This window comes from Macrotis lagotis, chromosome 4 (assembly GCF_037893015.1).
Source record: "Macrotis lagotis isolate mMagLag1 chromosome 4, bilby.v1.9.chrom.fasta, whole genome shotgun sequence".
Lineage (NCBI taxonomy): Eukaryota > Metazoa > Chordata > Mammalia > Peramelemorphia > Peramelidae > Macrotis > Macrotis lagotis.
The window spans coordinates 168,075,197-168,092,031 of record NC_133661.1 but is presented as its reverse complement, the minus strand read 5'-3'; the positions used below and the strand labels follow the sequence as shown (position 1 = coordinate 168,092,031).

General features: G+C 33.8%; 1 protein-coding gene across 4 annotated transcripts in view; it reads right to left on the bottom strand.

Annotated features, from left to right (window-relative positions):
- Positions 1–16,835, bottom strand: part of DNAAF4 (dynein axonemal assembly factor 4) — a 71,908-nt gene that overhangs the window by 6,698 nt on the left and 48,375 nt on the right. For all 4 annotated transcript variants that reach the window (XM_074234629.1, XM_074234626.1, XM_074234628.1 and 1 more), the window contains exons 5-7: positions 12,663–12,808; positions 11,834–11,943; positions 847–1,000 (exon numbers count right to left, since the gene is read on the bottom strand). In XM_074234629.1, coding sequence (XP_074090730.1) covers positions 847–1,000; positions 11,834–11,943; positions 12,663–12,808 — 410 coding nt within the window. The remainder of the gene's footprint in view (positions 1–846; positions 1,001–11,833; positions 11,944–12,662; positions 12,809–16,835) is intronic.

Sequence of the window (16,835 nt, the reverse complement as noted above, 5' to 3'; positions counted from 1 at the left end):
GTGAATCCTAATAGTGGTGCAAATAAAATAATTTCTATTTTACATTAATTTCTCTAAAACTTCTTGTTGTTGTTCAGTCATTTCAGGTGTGCCCAACACTTTGTGACTCCATTTGGAGTTATGTTCTACAATTCGGCATCCCAAATAAGTTTGTAAAATTTACAAAAAATATGTCTTTTTATAATGAATGTTAAGTATCTAAAGTGCTTAATCTCTCTCTCTCTCTCTCTCTCTCTCTCTCTCTCTCTCTCTCTCTCTCTCTCTCTCTCCTCTGCTCTCTCTTACACACACACACACACACACACACACACACACACACACACACACACAAATGAAAGTATGTATAACAAAAATACATACTTTCAGCATTGTAGCAGAGGGGTGGCCTTTTAGTCCAGAAAACCCAGGCTAAACCTGGATTCATATCCCAGCTCTGTGATTCACTACCTGTGTAATCATAGCAAATACTTTCTTCTGTAAAATAAAAACTATTTATCCTTAAAATCTCTAAAAAATTTTATATATACTAGCTATTTGATCATGAGCAAATCACTTAACCTTTTAAAGCCCCCCAAATTCCCAAAGGCCATAAGTTACAGACATCACAGATCAGTACCAAAAATACATGTTACTTTTATATTTATGGCTTTCAGAGATCATCAAATTTTTAACAAGTGTGATGCCTCCAAAACACATCAGTTTGTGCTCTGTTTTTTAAATTATATTAATGAGTTCTAGCAAAGAAAATATCCTTAAAATCTCAATTATCAAAATTATCATAAATATAATTATTAAAAACTACAAATAAATAGAAAATTAACAACATAAACTATTAAAGGAATCTACCTTGGAAGAATCTTCGATTGTCTTGTGTAGGTTTTTAAGTTTGAGATGACAAGCAGCACGATTCAGATACAAGGACGGAATCTTATTGTTTAATCGAATTGCCAAGTTATAAGCATTAATGGCTGCCAGGTAGTTTTCTGTTCCAAATAATTTGCTAATGAAATGACAATTAAAAAGAACAAATCATTTAGATTAATTAGGAATACAAAGATAGTCATAATAAATATTTAATTTTAAGATGATCAATGCTCCTAAAATTTTCTTTAAATTTATATATATATATATATATATATATATATATATATATATATATGCAGGGTATTCCAAAAGCCCTATACATAGCTAGGATAAAATATGAATTGTAACAATTTATTGTACTGTCTTTAAAAGTATTAGAATGAGATATTTGTGAATACAATTCAAAATGAACATATGAATGATTGATATATGTAAAGAATTTTGCTAGTTAATGAAGAAATGAAAAGGAAAATATTTTGCCAAAGGTAAAAGTGCTATCTGAATGTATACCGTTAATAGTATTGATCAATGAGAATTTATTACAGACCCCATCCCATGAAATATATTATGTGTGCAATGCACTGATATCTTTCCAATATGTTTCAATAATGGAATGTAGCAAATACTGACCTTTTGATTCTAAATTTCCTCATTTGAAGAATGTAGTACCTTTCTCACAAGGTTATTGCAAGAACTTCACTGAAGGAGTGATTTCACAAATTTTTATTATACAACAATCTATGTCTTTAAACCTGAGTCAGCCTCTTACAAACCATTACAAGCGATTTGGGGAGATAAATAATCATTTGTTCTTAGTCTCACAGATGCTGGGAATTAGCTATTGGATCCCCTACATAGTACGTTTAAATGGGAACATGGTACCTTGTCTTGCTGAGAAATGACATTCTAAAGTTTAGATGTATATAGCATAGTGAGTTATTTTAGCTTTGGTAAACAATATAAGAAACTGAAACCAATTATATTGAAATTTAGCTAATAAAAATAATCAAGTTCATAGATCCTAAATCAAGAACCCTGGTCTTAACAAGGAAATAAGAAAATTCCATTAAGTTCTGATTCTGTATCTATAGGAATATTTCTGTGGAAGCAGACAGGTCTTCATGTATTTTAAGCTTGAAAACCAAAATGATTGTGATCTTCTGAATATGATGATTTAAAGACTGGTTTTGAGGTTTTTAAGGTTTCAGATTAGTTGTAAAAGGTGACAAGGATTTTTAAAATATAGCTGAATAAGAACTTAAATATTTGAATAACGTCCCTCCATAAAACATATTTAAAGATATTTGAGTACTATTCCCATCCTCCAACACCAGCACATAATGTGGGGATGCTAATTATATAACTATTGAGGGTTGAATAGATTAACATCAATTCATTTATATCTTCTGGCCTCTAAGGTTTCTTCTAACTCTAAATTATTTATGATCCTATGATTCTAATAATTTTTTTGCTATAATAAGCAGACAGTGCCACCTTAGAGACAACCTAAACTAGAACACAGGAAAACAAAGAGTTTATCTTAAAAATAGTTAGGTTCATAAGAAATATAAATATTTGGAACACAATCAAAATGTGAAACATATTGTCTATAACAGGTTTTCTTAACCTTTTTTCTCTCTCTGTCCATCTAGTAAAGCTGTAAACACCTTTTAAGAATAATTTTTAAGGGGTGGCTAGGTGGCACAGTGGATAAAGCACTGGCCCTGGAGTCAGGAGTACCTGGGTTCAAATCCCCCCTCAGACACTTAATCATTACCTAGCTGTGTGGCCTTGGGAAAGCCACTTAACCCCGTTTGCCTTGCAAAAAAAAAAAAAAAACCCTAAAAAAAAGAATAATTTTTATTTCTAAGGTACAACCTATTGGATTGCCTAATAGGACAAAAGGAGAAAAATGGCAAATGTTGGAAGGGATGTAGGAAAATTGAGACATTGATGCACTATGAAATGATATAACAATTCTGTTGAGCAATTTGAAACCATGTCTACCCTTTGACCTAGAGGTGCCACTGCTAGGTCTACATTCCAGAGGAGATGAAATCCCAGAAGAAAAGAATCTATATGTATAGGGATATGTATAGCAGTTCTCTTCTGGTGGTGGGGAACTGGAGATTGAGGGGCTGCCCAGTGGTTGAGGAATGGCTGCACAAACTGTGGCATGTGATTGAGATGAAATGCTATTCTGTTATGGGAAAGGATGAACAGGATACTCAGTAAAAAACTTACATAAATGCAATAGCAATTGTACCTTATACAAAGTAATAGCAAAATTGCAGGATGATCAAATGTGAATGACCTATCTTTTCTCAGGTGTTGTGACCCAAGAGAATTCTGAAGGACTTATGATAAAGAAGGCAGAGTTGAAGCAAACTTTATTTCCACTTTATTTTTCTTGAGGTTTCTCTTGTGTGTGTGTGTGTGGGGGGGGATGGTTATGTTTGCTTTTACAACATGACTTTTAGTGATGTTTAAAAAAAGAATAATTTTAAATATAAATAAAAATGCATAGGAACACAATTTCATTTTTAAAAAGTTCAAAGACCATAAATTAAGAGCCCTGGTCTCTATAAAGTATTTAAATGATTAATTTTGTGATATCCAGTGTCGTTTCTGTAATTGTTCATCTTGATAACTGATAAATTAGTTTGGAATGTATAACAAAAGGTATCTGGTATGGGATATCTAAATGAATGAGATCTGGACAATTAGAAAGATAAGAGAACAGATGAAGTTTAATTGATATAAAAGGTGAATATATTGAATCAATATCATATATAATAACTATAAACAATACGAATACCTGCTAATATTGATATAACCTAAAGATGACTTTATCCAGCTTTTATTGTAACTATTGGAATTTGCTGTATTAAAAAAAAACTATCCTCAGTCAGTAAATTTGGCTTGTTTATTGCTATGACCCTCTTTTAATCCTGGAAAAAATGTTTATGTTGACATTTTCCCCACGTAAGGGGGAAATGCCAAAAGACTTCCAACTAGAAGTTCTAAGTATATTCATATTTTTAAACAAGTTTCAGATGAATACAGATTGCTAAAAAGTTTGAGGGGACAGCCCTAATAGATTCTTGGCAAAAACTCCCTATTTCTTCATTTTAAATAAGAAAGCTTCCACTCCAGTTTCACCCAGTCCTTGGCTTTTGCAACCTTTGAAAATTTTGAGGTTATAATGCACAAATTGACTCTTCCAAAAGTCAATTTTACCCAGATCAAACAATATGCCAATGAAAATTCAGTCTATAACTCTGATTTAGACCTGAAAGAATAATTCAATATTACAATAATCCTTTGAGTATCACAAGAAACAATGGAATACCTTATGAGAATTTAATATCACTATGCATCTCTGAAGCCACTAGGATAAGGGTATAGAGGTTGTGTGAAGTCAGGTTTCTAGTCTTATTTTGCACTGCTAGCACTTAGTTATAACTGTACAGGATTATATATAGATAAAACACTGAAGAACTATGGGAAACTGTCTTTCCCTAGAAAACCTTCCCATCTATGTTATAATAATGGAAAGTTCCTACTCATAACCATATCCTATTAATATATTACTTATTCCCTACTATTCCCATAGTACTCTATTCTGTTCTACCCTTATTTATTTCTTCTTCTTTTCAAACCAGTGTGAAAGAGCATAAAATTAGGACTTCTACTTAACCCAGAGAAAAGATGGCTATGGCAGTCATTAGCATATTTATGGTATGGTTATTTCTTTTGTAGCTGCAAGATTAAAAAATATCTTACTAAATCAGGAAAATAAAAGATTATGCTATTAGAAATTAGAAAAGCATAAGATCAGATACTTCACAACTAAAACTAGTGAGAGAATGTTTAACTATATGATCAATCAGTCAATCAACCAACAAGCATTTATTATCTACTAAATGGCAGTCACTTAATATATACATAAGAATAATATATACATAAACATAAACAAATATACCCTACTCTCAAGCAATTAATGTATATAAGAAATCACAAAAGGTAAAACAAAATTTTGATAACTTGACTTTTAAAAGTTTCTGCATTAGCAAAATCAATGCATGGATAAGAAAAGAAGCTACTCAATGGAAAAATATCTTAGTAATAAATGTCTCTGATAAGGGCTTGAAAACCAAAATCTATAGGGATCAGATATAAACATATATTAAAACCAAAAGTCATTCTTCAACTGATAAGTTGCGACAGGATATGAAATACAAAAAAAAATACAACCAAGTACAACCAAATGAAAAATAATTGTGATGGGATCAACATCTACTCGGTTTGCTTCCACATCATGGGGTAGCCAAGAAGTTCCTTAAAAGGCAACAAAGCTTGAGTTCATTTAGCCAAGGGTATGGCAAGACTGGAGCTGTGCTTACTTGGTTTCCTGGTCACTAAGGCACCTAAGGTCCACCCACTCACATTGTACTGGTGCTTATCAGAGTAGGTGAATGACCATCACCATATCTTGCCCTGCTGAACAGACACATCTCTATGTGAAGATGAGAGGGACTTGCTATGGAAGCCAAGTGCAACTATGTCTTTATTGCATACTCTTGTTCTGTTATAGTTAAATAAGCTTCCTTTTGGTATCTGTTCAGTGCTCTATGAATTTCTTATTTCATCACAAAATTTAACATACTCACAGAATGATAGTGTCAAGTCTACCCCTAAGAATAAAAAGAAAATTACAAAGCAAAACAACCCTGAGCTTCTACCTCACATTAGCAAATTGCCAAAGATGATAAAAGGGTTAGAAATAGTAGAAATATTAGTAAAATAGTAGAAAGACACATACTCTAATGAAGTATTGGTAGAGCAATCTGGAAAGCAATTCAGAATTATGCTAGAAAAATTTAAAATATCCATACATTTTGACTCAAGAGGTCCATCTCTTGGCATATCCATCAAGGAGGGTAATAATGGAAAGAAAGATCCAATATATACCAAAATCATTACAGCAACACATTTTCTAGTATCAAAAAATTGAATGCAACAGTAGATGTTCATTATCTGAGGAATGGTTATTCAAATTATGGTTCATAATTGTAATAACATTGTCATGTCATAAAAAGTGATTAATATGAAGAATGCAGGGAGTCATGGGAAGACTTACTCCCAAGTGAAGCAAGCAGAACCAGGAAAACAATATAAATGAAAAGAACAATAACAAATAACATCATTGACCTTGTATAATTATAATGATCATGTGTAGTACTAAATAAAAGATATAAGAATAAACCATATTTCTTTTCAGAATGGAAGGCCTATGGATGTTGAAACTGAATATGCCCTCAGATTTAATTGGTGTGTTAGTTAATTTTCTAAACTGCTTTTTTTCATTCCTTTTTTGTTCTTTTTTTTATAATTAATGGTTCTCTGGGTAGGGATGGGATATAGGAAAAGGAATGATAAAGAAACAAAAATATAAATTTTAAAATATAATAAAATACCATGAACTCAATTAATTCTTCAACACTTATAGAAAGTGGTCATTTTCTAACTAGTGTAGGTACAAAGTTTTAAGTAACTCGTATGCTCAAGAATGGTGATATGTTATAAAGTCCATTAAAGGGAGATAGCAGATGAACATTTTGTTCATGAACTAACTCAGAGGATCCTGTAGTGATTCCAGAAACAATTTCACGCAGATTAAAACATCTAGAAAGATGTTTGCTTTAAACTTCTTTCTATGGCTCAAGATGAGTACTTCTATTTGCCAACCTTATAAAGTGAGAAAGTCTATTAAGGTTACAGAATACTTTAAACCCTTCATGGGGACATTTTGCAAATATAAAGTCTAATTTTAAGATGTCAAAATGTTCTTTTGAATGTTTACTAGTTGTATATATTCAGACTGGGTGGAAAATTTCTCACTATTAAAAAAATTGAATATTCTCAGTTATTAATAAGACTCTTGAAATAATTCATTCTTAGATTTGTTATTAGAAATCTTTGAAGCATTGTAGATGTAGAAAAATTTCATTGCACTGAATCTACTGTCTACTGGGTCAGTAGAATGATAGACATAGGCATGCATATATGTACATACATATATATAAGTATAATGTTTCTTAAAAATAAAATACTTGAAATTTGTGCTGAAATTAAATTCAAATAGCTAGTTATTATGCTTTTAGAATAAAAAAGTAAGAGGTTTAAAATCAATTTAAAAACTTCACTTAATGTACATGAAGTTTTAATGGACAAGCCCATTAGACTTCTCACATCAGTTCTATTCATTGTTCAGTCAACGGTTATGTCTGACTCTTCCTGACCCCATTTAGGATTTTCTTGACAAAGATACTTAAGGGGTTTGCCATTTTCTTTTCTATCTCCTGTTGATGAAGAACTAAGGCAAACAGGGTTAAGTGACTTGCTCAGAGTCACATAACTAGTGTCTGAAGCTGGATTTGAACTCAAGTCTTCCTGATTCCTGAGTGCCTGCACTCTATCCACTCTTGACATCACTTCTATGTTCACCTAATTTTCTGACCTGCAATTTGTTGATGATGTTGCTTTGAGTATTAAAAGGCACAACTGAAATGTGTCAAAGCTTTTGATACACAGATATAGGTTTCCTTGTCTAGAGACCAGAAGGAATCTTAATATCCCATGCAATTTAGTGAATGGATGCATACACCAAATGGAAATCCTCTCTGGACCTTCCCTGCCAGGGCCTACAAGTTCTACCCATCATTAATACTATTGTAAATTATCTAGGGTTTACAAATTACAAGAAGACATTAGCTCAAGTGGCAGCTAGGTGGCACAGAGGATAGAGCACTGGTCCTAGAGTCAAGAGAACCTGAGTTCAAAGCCAGCCTCAAAATAGTTGACATCTACTGTGTGGCTTTGGGCAAGTCACTTAACCCTGAATGCTTCAGGCAAAAAAAGAAGAAAAAAATAGAAAAAAAGACAACTTTAAAAAAGTAAAACAACCATCTCTGATTCACTGGAAAAAATTCAGCAAACTGATGATGATTCTAGTACTGACCAACAGCAAAAGTCCATCCGTTGGTGAGCCAACTACCCATTTTTGAGGAGTAATGACTCTCCAGAGTAAAGATGACATACCACAATTATTCTATTATGACATCAAGGCAACAAACAAGTTCTCTATCTGAACATAAATACAGTTGGTCATCTTTTGTTTATTTTTCATAGAACTGATTTTTGACTATCCTATTCTGGCTGAATGAATAATATAGAAAGGTTAGTATTTTCAGAATGTGACCCACATGCTACTTCAAGATATAAAATTATTATATCCTAATATGAGTATAATATCAAAAATTTAAATATCTCAAAATTCTGGGTTTGTTCTTAGGTTCCTTATAATTCACAAAGTAGTATCTCATAACAGCCACAGCCTTTACAAGTATAATGATTCACCACCAAGAGCCAGTATTGCTTATAATATTAGAAAAGACCTTCCTGGTCAAAAGCAGAGAATCTGATACTACCTTTTCTTTATGAACTGTCACTGCTGATGGCCTGCTGTTGTAAAAGGGGCTCTAAGAAAATTGACAAGGGCACTCCCAATGTGCCTTTATGTTATTACAAAAAAAATCAATCTTCTAGATTAAAATGAAGATAACCAAGGGGATTTACGATCTCAGTTTGGATCTTTGGGTCCACTATTATACATGGAGTCAATATTGATCATGCTATTCTTTGGAATTTGCATGCATATTACTATTAATTCAACATGTGGTATATGCAACTTATGATATACATATACAAGAGGATTTAACAGTTATATACACATATACACATATACACACATATACATAAATATATAGTTGGAAATAGAAAATATGAGGCATATGAAATCTCACATTAAAATTTAGACCTCATGATGCTGATTAGGCACACAGAAAGGAACTAGAGAATCAGTGAAATTAACTTCAAGTTAAATCCATGTCCCACTGTATGTTACATGATGATAATATTTGTCCTTTCTCAAAGAAAACCATGACATCAGGGAGGTAATACCATGACTTCTATAAGAGGGGTGCTGTTCCAAGTCACCAGCCTCACTTTCTCCTCCAGAGCCATCTGGATCCAGTGGTCAGATATGAATCAGGATGATTAGAGATGGCCCTCAATATGAGGCAGAGTTAAGTGACCTGCCAAAGATCACACAGCTAGTAAAGTGTCAAGTGTCTGAGGACGGATTAAAACTCTGGGCCTCCTGACTCCAAAACAAGTTCTCAATCCAAAGTACCACCTAGCTGCTATTATGTTACATACAGGGAAAGAGGGAGAAAGAGTGATAAACATGAATTAGAAGCCATTTGTTCTGAGAATGTAACAAGAAACTAAAGCTGTTTGCTTAGAAATCTGTAACTGTGAAGGTCAGTCTCAAATCCAGGGGTCCTTGAAACTACATGTTATGTCTGGTCTTGCTAAAAATACAAAAGGGTTGAGTATTACTTCCTTGGGGTAAAAAAATCCAAAAAACTCTTTAACTGCAACATTATATACCTAGACACTAAAACAGAAATTTCTCTTGAGAAGGTCTGGATCATGTCTATTACTCAGAGCTCTTTGACTACATGATTTAGAATAGTATCAAAATGTGTCATTGAAAAGAATCCACCAATCACCTCCTGAAAGAGATCCCAAAATGAAAACTTCCAGGAATATTGTAACCAAATTTTAGAACTCCCAAGGCAAGGAGAAAATATTACAAGGAGTCAGAAAGAAAATTCAAATATCATGGAGCTACAGTCAGGATACCACAAGATTTAGTAGCTTCTACATTAAGTGTTTGTAGGGCTTGGAATATGATATTCCTAAAGGCAAAAGCACTTGAACAACTGAGAATCAATTACACAGCAAAACTGAACATACTCTTTCAGGGGAAAAGATGGACATTCAATGAAAACAGGACTTTCAAATTATCCCGATAAAATGACGAGAGCTGAAGAGAAAGTTTGATTTTCAAGTACAGGACTCAGGAGAAACATAGAGGGGAAGGAGGGGAAGGACTAATTATGAAAGAGTTAATGAAGTTCTGGATTAAAATGAAGATAACTAAAGGGATTTAGTATCTCAGTTTGGATCTTTGGATCTTTTATAATGGAATCAATATTGATCATGCTATTCCTTGGAATTTTCATGCATATTAATATTAATTGAACATGTGGTCTATGCAACTTATGAAACAGGAATGGGAGGATGATACTGATAAATCATATGAACCTCATTAGGGAAGTTAGAAGGAGCATATAAAGACAAGATATAAGAGGGAGTTGAATTTGAAGTTATAGTTTATTTAAAAAGATGGAGTTAATGGAGAAGAAAGGAATGTATTGGAAGGAAAGGAAAGGGAGAGATATAATGGGGTAAGTTATTTCACATAAAGAGGCACGAAAAAACTTTTGCAATAGAGTGGAAGAGGGAAAAAGTGAGGGGGAGTGATGAACCTTACTCTCATTGGAAGTAGCTCAGAGAGGGAATAATATACACACTCAGCTGGATATAGAAATATATCTTATCCTAGAGGAAAACAGAAGAGGAAAGGGATAAGAAAAAGGGGACAGAGGAAGGGGGGGCAGAGTATAGGTGATAGAAGAGAGGGAAGATCATAGGAGAGGGTAGTTGGATGCAATTCACTTTTGTGGAGAACAGGGTAAAAGGAGAGAGAGAATAGAATAAATGGAAATGTGAGGGAATAAGATGGAGGAAAATACAATTAGCAATAGAAACTGAGAAAAAATACTAAAACAATTTCTCTGATAAAGACCTCATTTCTCAAACATAGAGAACTGAGTCAAATTTATAAAATTAAGAGCCATTCCCCAGTTGACAAATGATCATTTGATATAAACAGCTTTCAAATGAGATTATCAATGCAATCTTTATATATATATATATATATATAAATTTTTTATTTAAGGCAATGGGTTTCAGTGACTTACCCAAGGTCACACAGCTAGACAATTATCAAGTGTCTGAGGTCAAATTTGAACTATAGAGATAGAGCCGGTGCTCTATCCACTGCCACCTAGCTGCCCTAAATGTACATTTTTAAAAAATGTCCTACCTCACTACTGAAGGAGAAATGCATGAGAAACAATTCTGAGGTACTACCTTATACCCATTGTATTGGCTAATAGGACAGAAAAAGAAAAATGCTAAGTGTTGGAATGGATATAGGGAAATTGAGACATTGTTGCACTGATGGGGGAGTGGTGAAATGATTCAATGAACAATTTGGAACTCTGCCCCAAAGGCTATAAAACCATGCCTACCCTTTGACCTAGGTCTATATTCCAGAAGAGATGAATTACAGTATGAAAAGAATATATATGTGGGGAGCTGGAGACTGATGGGATGCCCAGCGATTGGGGAATGACTGAAAATTGGGATATGTGATTGAGGCAAAATACTGTTTTGTTATAGGAAATGATATACAGGATAGTCTCAGTTAAAAAAACTTACATAAGCAGATGCAATAGGAAATGTACCTTTTACAAAATAACAGCGAAATTGCAGGATGATCAGCTGTGAATGACTTACTTTTTCTCAACAATGCTGTGACCCAAGAGAACTCTGAAGGACTTATGATAAAGCATGCTATCCATCCCAAAGATAGAATTGATAATGTCTGAATACAGACTGAAGCATACTTTATTTTTTTCACTTTACTTTCTTGAGGTTTCTCTTTCTTTGTATGGGGGGGGTGGAACTTACCTTTACTTTTACAGCATGACTTTTGTAGTAAAGTTTCATGTGTATACATTTTTAACCTAGAGGAATAAGGGGGAGTGGGGTGGAGAAAGGGAGAAAATTTGGAACTCGAGGTTTTTGGAGGTAAATATTAAAACTTGTTTTTACATGTAGTCGAGGGAAAATATTTTAAAATAAACAAAAATTAAAATTACAGAGAGAGAGAGAGAGAGAGAGAGAGAGAGAGAGAGTTCAAACTTACTTTCCTTTGTCCTTCAACCATTCTGGATTCTTTTCCTCTTCTTTTAAGTCATGGAGTTCAGGAATATCTTCATTCATTACTCTGCGTGCCTCTGCCTGTTTATGTAACCACTGTAAGAAGAAATAAATCTTATGAGCAATACTCACATTTTAGCTTTGGTAGCAATTCCTTTCAGATTTTCCCTTGTCTTTCTGATAAATATTATCTGACAGTGATGATGTTAACATTTTATCCTTTTATCCTCCCAAAACTTTTTTACATATATTATTGAGACTTAGAAATGTTAACATAATTGAGTCTAGTTTTAAACTTTATTAAAAATCTAAAATTGTTCCTAATCAAATTACATAAATATCTACTTTAAAAACAAAATTTTTTTTAAATGTAAACCTTTCTGCTTGTATAATAACAGATCAGATATCTTAAATCAAGGGTTTTCTGAGAAAGTAAAATTATATTATTTCTGAGATGATAAAAAATTGAAATATTCATCATTAGCAACTTTAACCTACCTACCAAAAGTGATGACTACACAAAGGCTACACATAGTAAAATAAGTACTAAGCATAACCTAACCAATTTGCCTTTTCAAATAACATGAATTTAGTAGAGATAGAATATTATCTCACTAGCAATCTGTTGCCAAAAATCTACAAATTATATTTACTATAATTCTTAGCGATCATTAATAAATAGTAATTTCTTTGGGTTAGTGAAGACATAAGAAATTCAATACCAGTAGAGTTCTGATAAATTTTTGAAATAAGTTATTCATGAAACATTTTCTTTGATAGTAATGATCAACGCATATAATGACAGTTATCTCTACCTCTTCTTCTTCTGCTACTTGAGATTCTCTGAGAGCAGTTGGGAAAACTCGAGGTGTAAACTGGATTTTAATATTGCCAGTGGATCGAGGAGCAGGAACATAGTCATTTTTTAATGTTTCAGAAAATATAGCTTTTGTACTGTTTCCTTCAAGAAGAATATTAACAAATATGACATTTAAACTTTTTATTACATTTTATAATCAAACTGATAAACACAGTGTTTTGAAGATATTAAAGAGAAAGAATTCCCAATGTAACCAGCATAAATAAGTCCAGCATTCTTTATATTTTAGGAAATGTAATTGTGTATATCATACATATGTTTTCCAATCAAATCAACAACCATTTATTAAGCATCTATTCCAATTCAGAAACAGAGTTAATTACCTGGGATACTAAGACAAAAATGAGTCTTCTTATCTAATGCCTCGCTAATATCTTGTGTAATGTCTTCACATACTTGAAAACTTTTACTATGTCTCTTTTCTTTTTTTTGTTTTTGTAAGACAATGGGGTTAAATGATGCTAGATAATTATTTTGTGTCCTGAGCAGGATTTGAACTCAGGTCCTCCTAAATCCAGGGCTGGTACTCTATTGACTGGGCCACCTAGTTGCCCTGTCTCCTTTCATTTGGTTCTTAAGGCAAAATATCTGAATTCCTTTCCAGTGATCACCACATTGTACATATTTAAGCCATTCTTATTAAGGGCCTTCTTAAAATTTGGTACACAAAACTGAAAACACCACTTCAGATATAGTCTGACCAGGGCAGAGTCTGAGAGAAATTCCATTGTCCTCAACACCACAACTTCCTCAATGTAGCAAGAGAATAAATTAACTTTCTTGACTGCCAAAGCAAATAGGTCATTTTAAACTTGAAATAGATCTTTTGTTAAAATTATTTTTTTAGTCTGTACTTGAAAAACACAAACAGAATAGTATTATATATGAAATCTTGACTCTATAAAACGGCTTGCTTTTTTCAATTATTTAATAGTTTTAAAGCTCCTGTTCTGTTTCCCTCCAGTCTTCCTTATTTTCTATTTTTAAAAAATATTTTTTATAAATTCCTTAATGACCCTAGGTTGTTTTTTTTCTTCTGAATTACTATCAGGCCCAATCTCCTCCTCACACCCACTTCTTCAAAATTTAAAACAACAAAGAAAACATCCTTGTGACAAATAAGCAAATTTCTCCAGGTAAGTAGTGGAGCAGTCTAATAGAGCCTCTAGCTGGGAGTCAGAAGACCTGAACTTACATCTGGGCCCATTCAGTCACTGACTGTGTGACACTCTACCCTCAAGTAAGTCATGTAATCTTTGTCTCAATTTCTTCAAAGGTAAAATAAAAAAAAAAAATAGCACCTACCTCTCAGGGGTTGTAGCTGGTACCAAATGAGTTAAAGTTTGTAAAGCACTTAGCATAGAGCTTAGCATAAGACCAGCACTTAATAGATTGTTGTTTCCTTCTCTCCTTCAAGTAAAAATGTGATTTAACAGGTTTGATTTTTGTTGCTATTACTTCCATAGATGTGTTTGTATATAAATATAATCAAAAAGAGAGTTCCTGCTCTAAAGGGGTAAAAAGAGTCAGATAGGTGATGCTATGGAGAGAGGGCTGGGCTGGCCCTGGAGTCAAGAAAACCTGCCTCCAGTCTCAGGCTTCTCAAAGATACTCTTTAACATTTTCTATTTTCTTCTTCAGCTCATTTTCCTGAGGTTACATCACTTAAATTACAGCTAGGGGTATCTGAGACCAAATTTGAATTCAGGTCTTCTTGACTCCAGGTCCTGCACTCCCTCTTCTGTAGCACCTGGCTTCCCCTGGCACATTGTAGGTCCTTAATATTTGTTTCCTTTATTCTTTCCAGAGAGCCATGTCCAACAATACAGCTTCTACCTCTGTTTCCTTCTGTCTCTCAAGTCCATCATTTCTCTATCAGGAAGTGAAGACAGTCTTCTGGACATTTGGTTAGTCATTGTGATGCAGGGAGTTATGGAGATAGAAGTGATTAGAAACAAATTTTTATAGAAGAAAAAATATTGTCTGGGCCTGTCTGGCAACTTCCTGTTGTTCAAAGTGACTCCATTGTTAAATATGAATTTGTCAAGATGGGAGTGGCAGGGGCAGCTAGGTGATGTAGTGGATAAAGCACCGGCCCTGGAGTCAGGAGTACCTGGGTTCAAATCCAGTCTCAGACACTTAATAATTACCTAGCTGTGTGGCCTTGGGCAAGCCACTTAACCCCATTTGCCTTGCAAAAAAAAAAACTAAAATAAAAAGATGGGAGTGGCCTCAGCTCTTCCTCCTCCTCCAGCTTTTGGTCTCCAGTCTACCTGACTATACCCATTGATGGGTCAAGCTTGTGCTGACCTGACAATCATCTTCCACAGGAAATGATGTATCGGACTTAGAGGTCATGCAACTTGGGAAAGACCAGCATGTAGCTTGCCTATTGGAGAATGCCTGGAGACAGGTGGTAGACCTCTCCCCAAGTGCCACCCTTGTCCAACCCATTACAGAAGTGCATTTAAATCAAGAGAAGCCTCCTATATTCATCCTAACTTCACCCTGCAAGAATGGGGATCTCTCTCTCTTTCTCCCTAAGGAAGTGCCACATACTCCCAGATTAGGCCTGCTAGAGAATTATGGGTCTCTATACCATGTGGCCAGACTAAGCCAGTCTCTCCTTTCCCCCTCAATTAAGCTCAGCCAGGTCTCCTTTTTCCATTTCACTTTCTTTTCCCCTATACCAGGCCTGGTCCTTTACTATTTAATCTGTCCTCAAGCTATTAACTGATTCTCCAGAAGGAGAAAAGGTTTTAACATATCAATTTTGCAGGTATGTATAATAAATCCTGAGCAGTTTTAAAACTCCAGGGATATATGTGAATTCTTTCACCTTCAAGACCTTTTCATCTTAACTTGACGACACCAATCCCTGGAAAAATTTGTGTTTGATTAGACCTTAAATTAAATCTTAAATAAGATCTTAAAAGACCTTAAATCTTTTCAGTTTTTTTCTTTACAATGTTGAATTCATTATTTGAATTGTTCTCCTGGTTCTGTTCATTTCACTCAGCCTCCATTCATTCAAGTTTTTTCATATTTATCTGAATCCTTCCCTTTTGTCATTTTTTATTATGAAATACTATTCCATTATTTTCATATAACATATTTCTAGTCATTCCCAAATTGATGGGGCACTCTCTTATTTTCAAGTTTTCTGTAACAAATATGACAGGCATAAATCCTTTTGCACATAGATTATCTTTCCTCTCATTAAGGTTAAGCCTAGTAAAGATATCACTGGGTCAAAGGGTATATATACTTCTTAGTGACTTTGGGGACACAGTTTCAAGTTTAGTGACTTGGGGGATATAGAGTGTCTGGACTGTTTTATAGCTCCAACCACAATGTATTAGTAGATCTCTTCTTTTACATGCCCTTCATTTTTGTCATGTTTCTCAATCTAATGTTTATGACAGGGGACTCTAAGACTTTTATATACAATTCTTTTATTATATGTGATCTGGTGTATATTTTCATATTGTTGATAGTGAGCTTTCTTCTCCTGAGAACTATCTAGTCATATCCTTTGATCATTTATCTACTGGGGAATAGCTCTTGCTATTATTATATTTTAGAATTAGTTCCCTTTATATCTTTTAAAGTAGTCCTTTATCACAGAAATCTGCTGCAAAGATTTTTTCCCAGTTAACTGTTTCCCTTCTGATTTTACCTGCATTGATTTTGTTTGCGCAGAAATATTTAAATTAAGACAACTATTTTATGATCCCTCCTGAGTTTCCTGCTATATTTCATTTTCTCCTTCCACTTTCCTTTACTGGATCTTCATCCATACCCACTAACTCTGAGTTGAGTATCCTGTAGAGATCTGTCCTGGGTATTCTTTACTTTCTCTATACCAAGGGTTTGTAACCCAAATCTCATAGATCCCTTAGACATCTATGGATAGATTCCAGGTTATACATGAATTGTTTTATAAATTATTTTGATGAACTTAATTTTAATATGAATTTTCTTTGTAATTCTCTGTATTTTATATTATATACTTTAAAATATTATTCTGAGAATTGGTCCATAAGTTTCTCCAGACCCCTGAAGGAGTCGCTGATACAAGATTAAGAACTCATACTCAAAGGTGGAA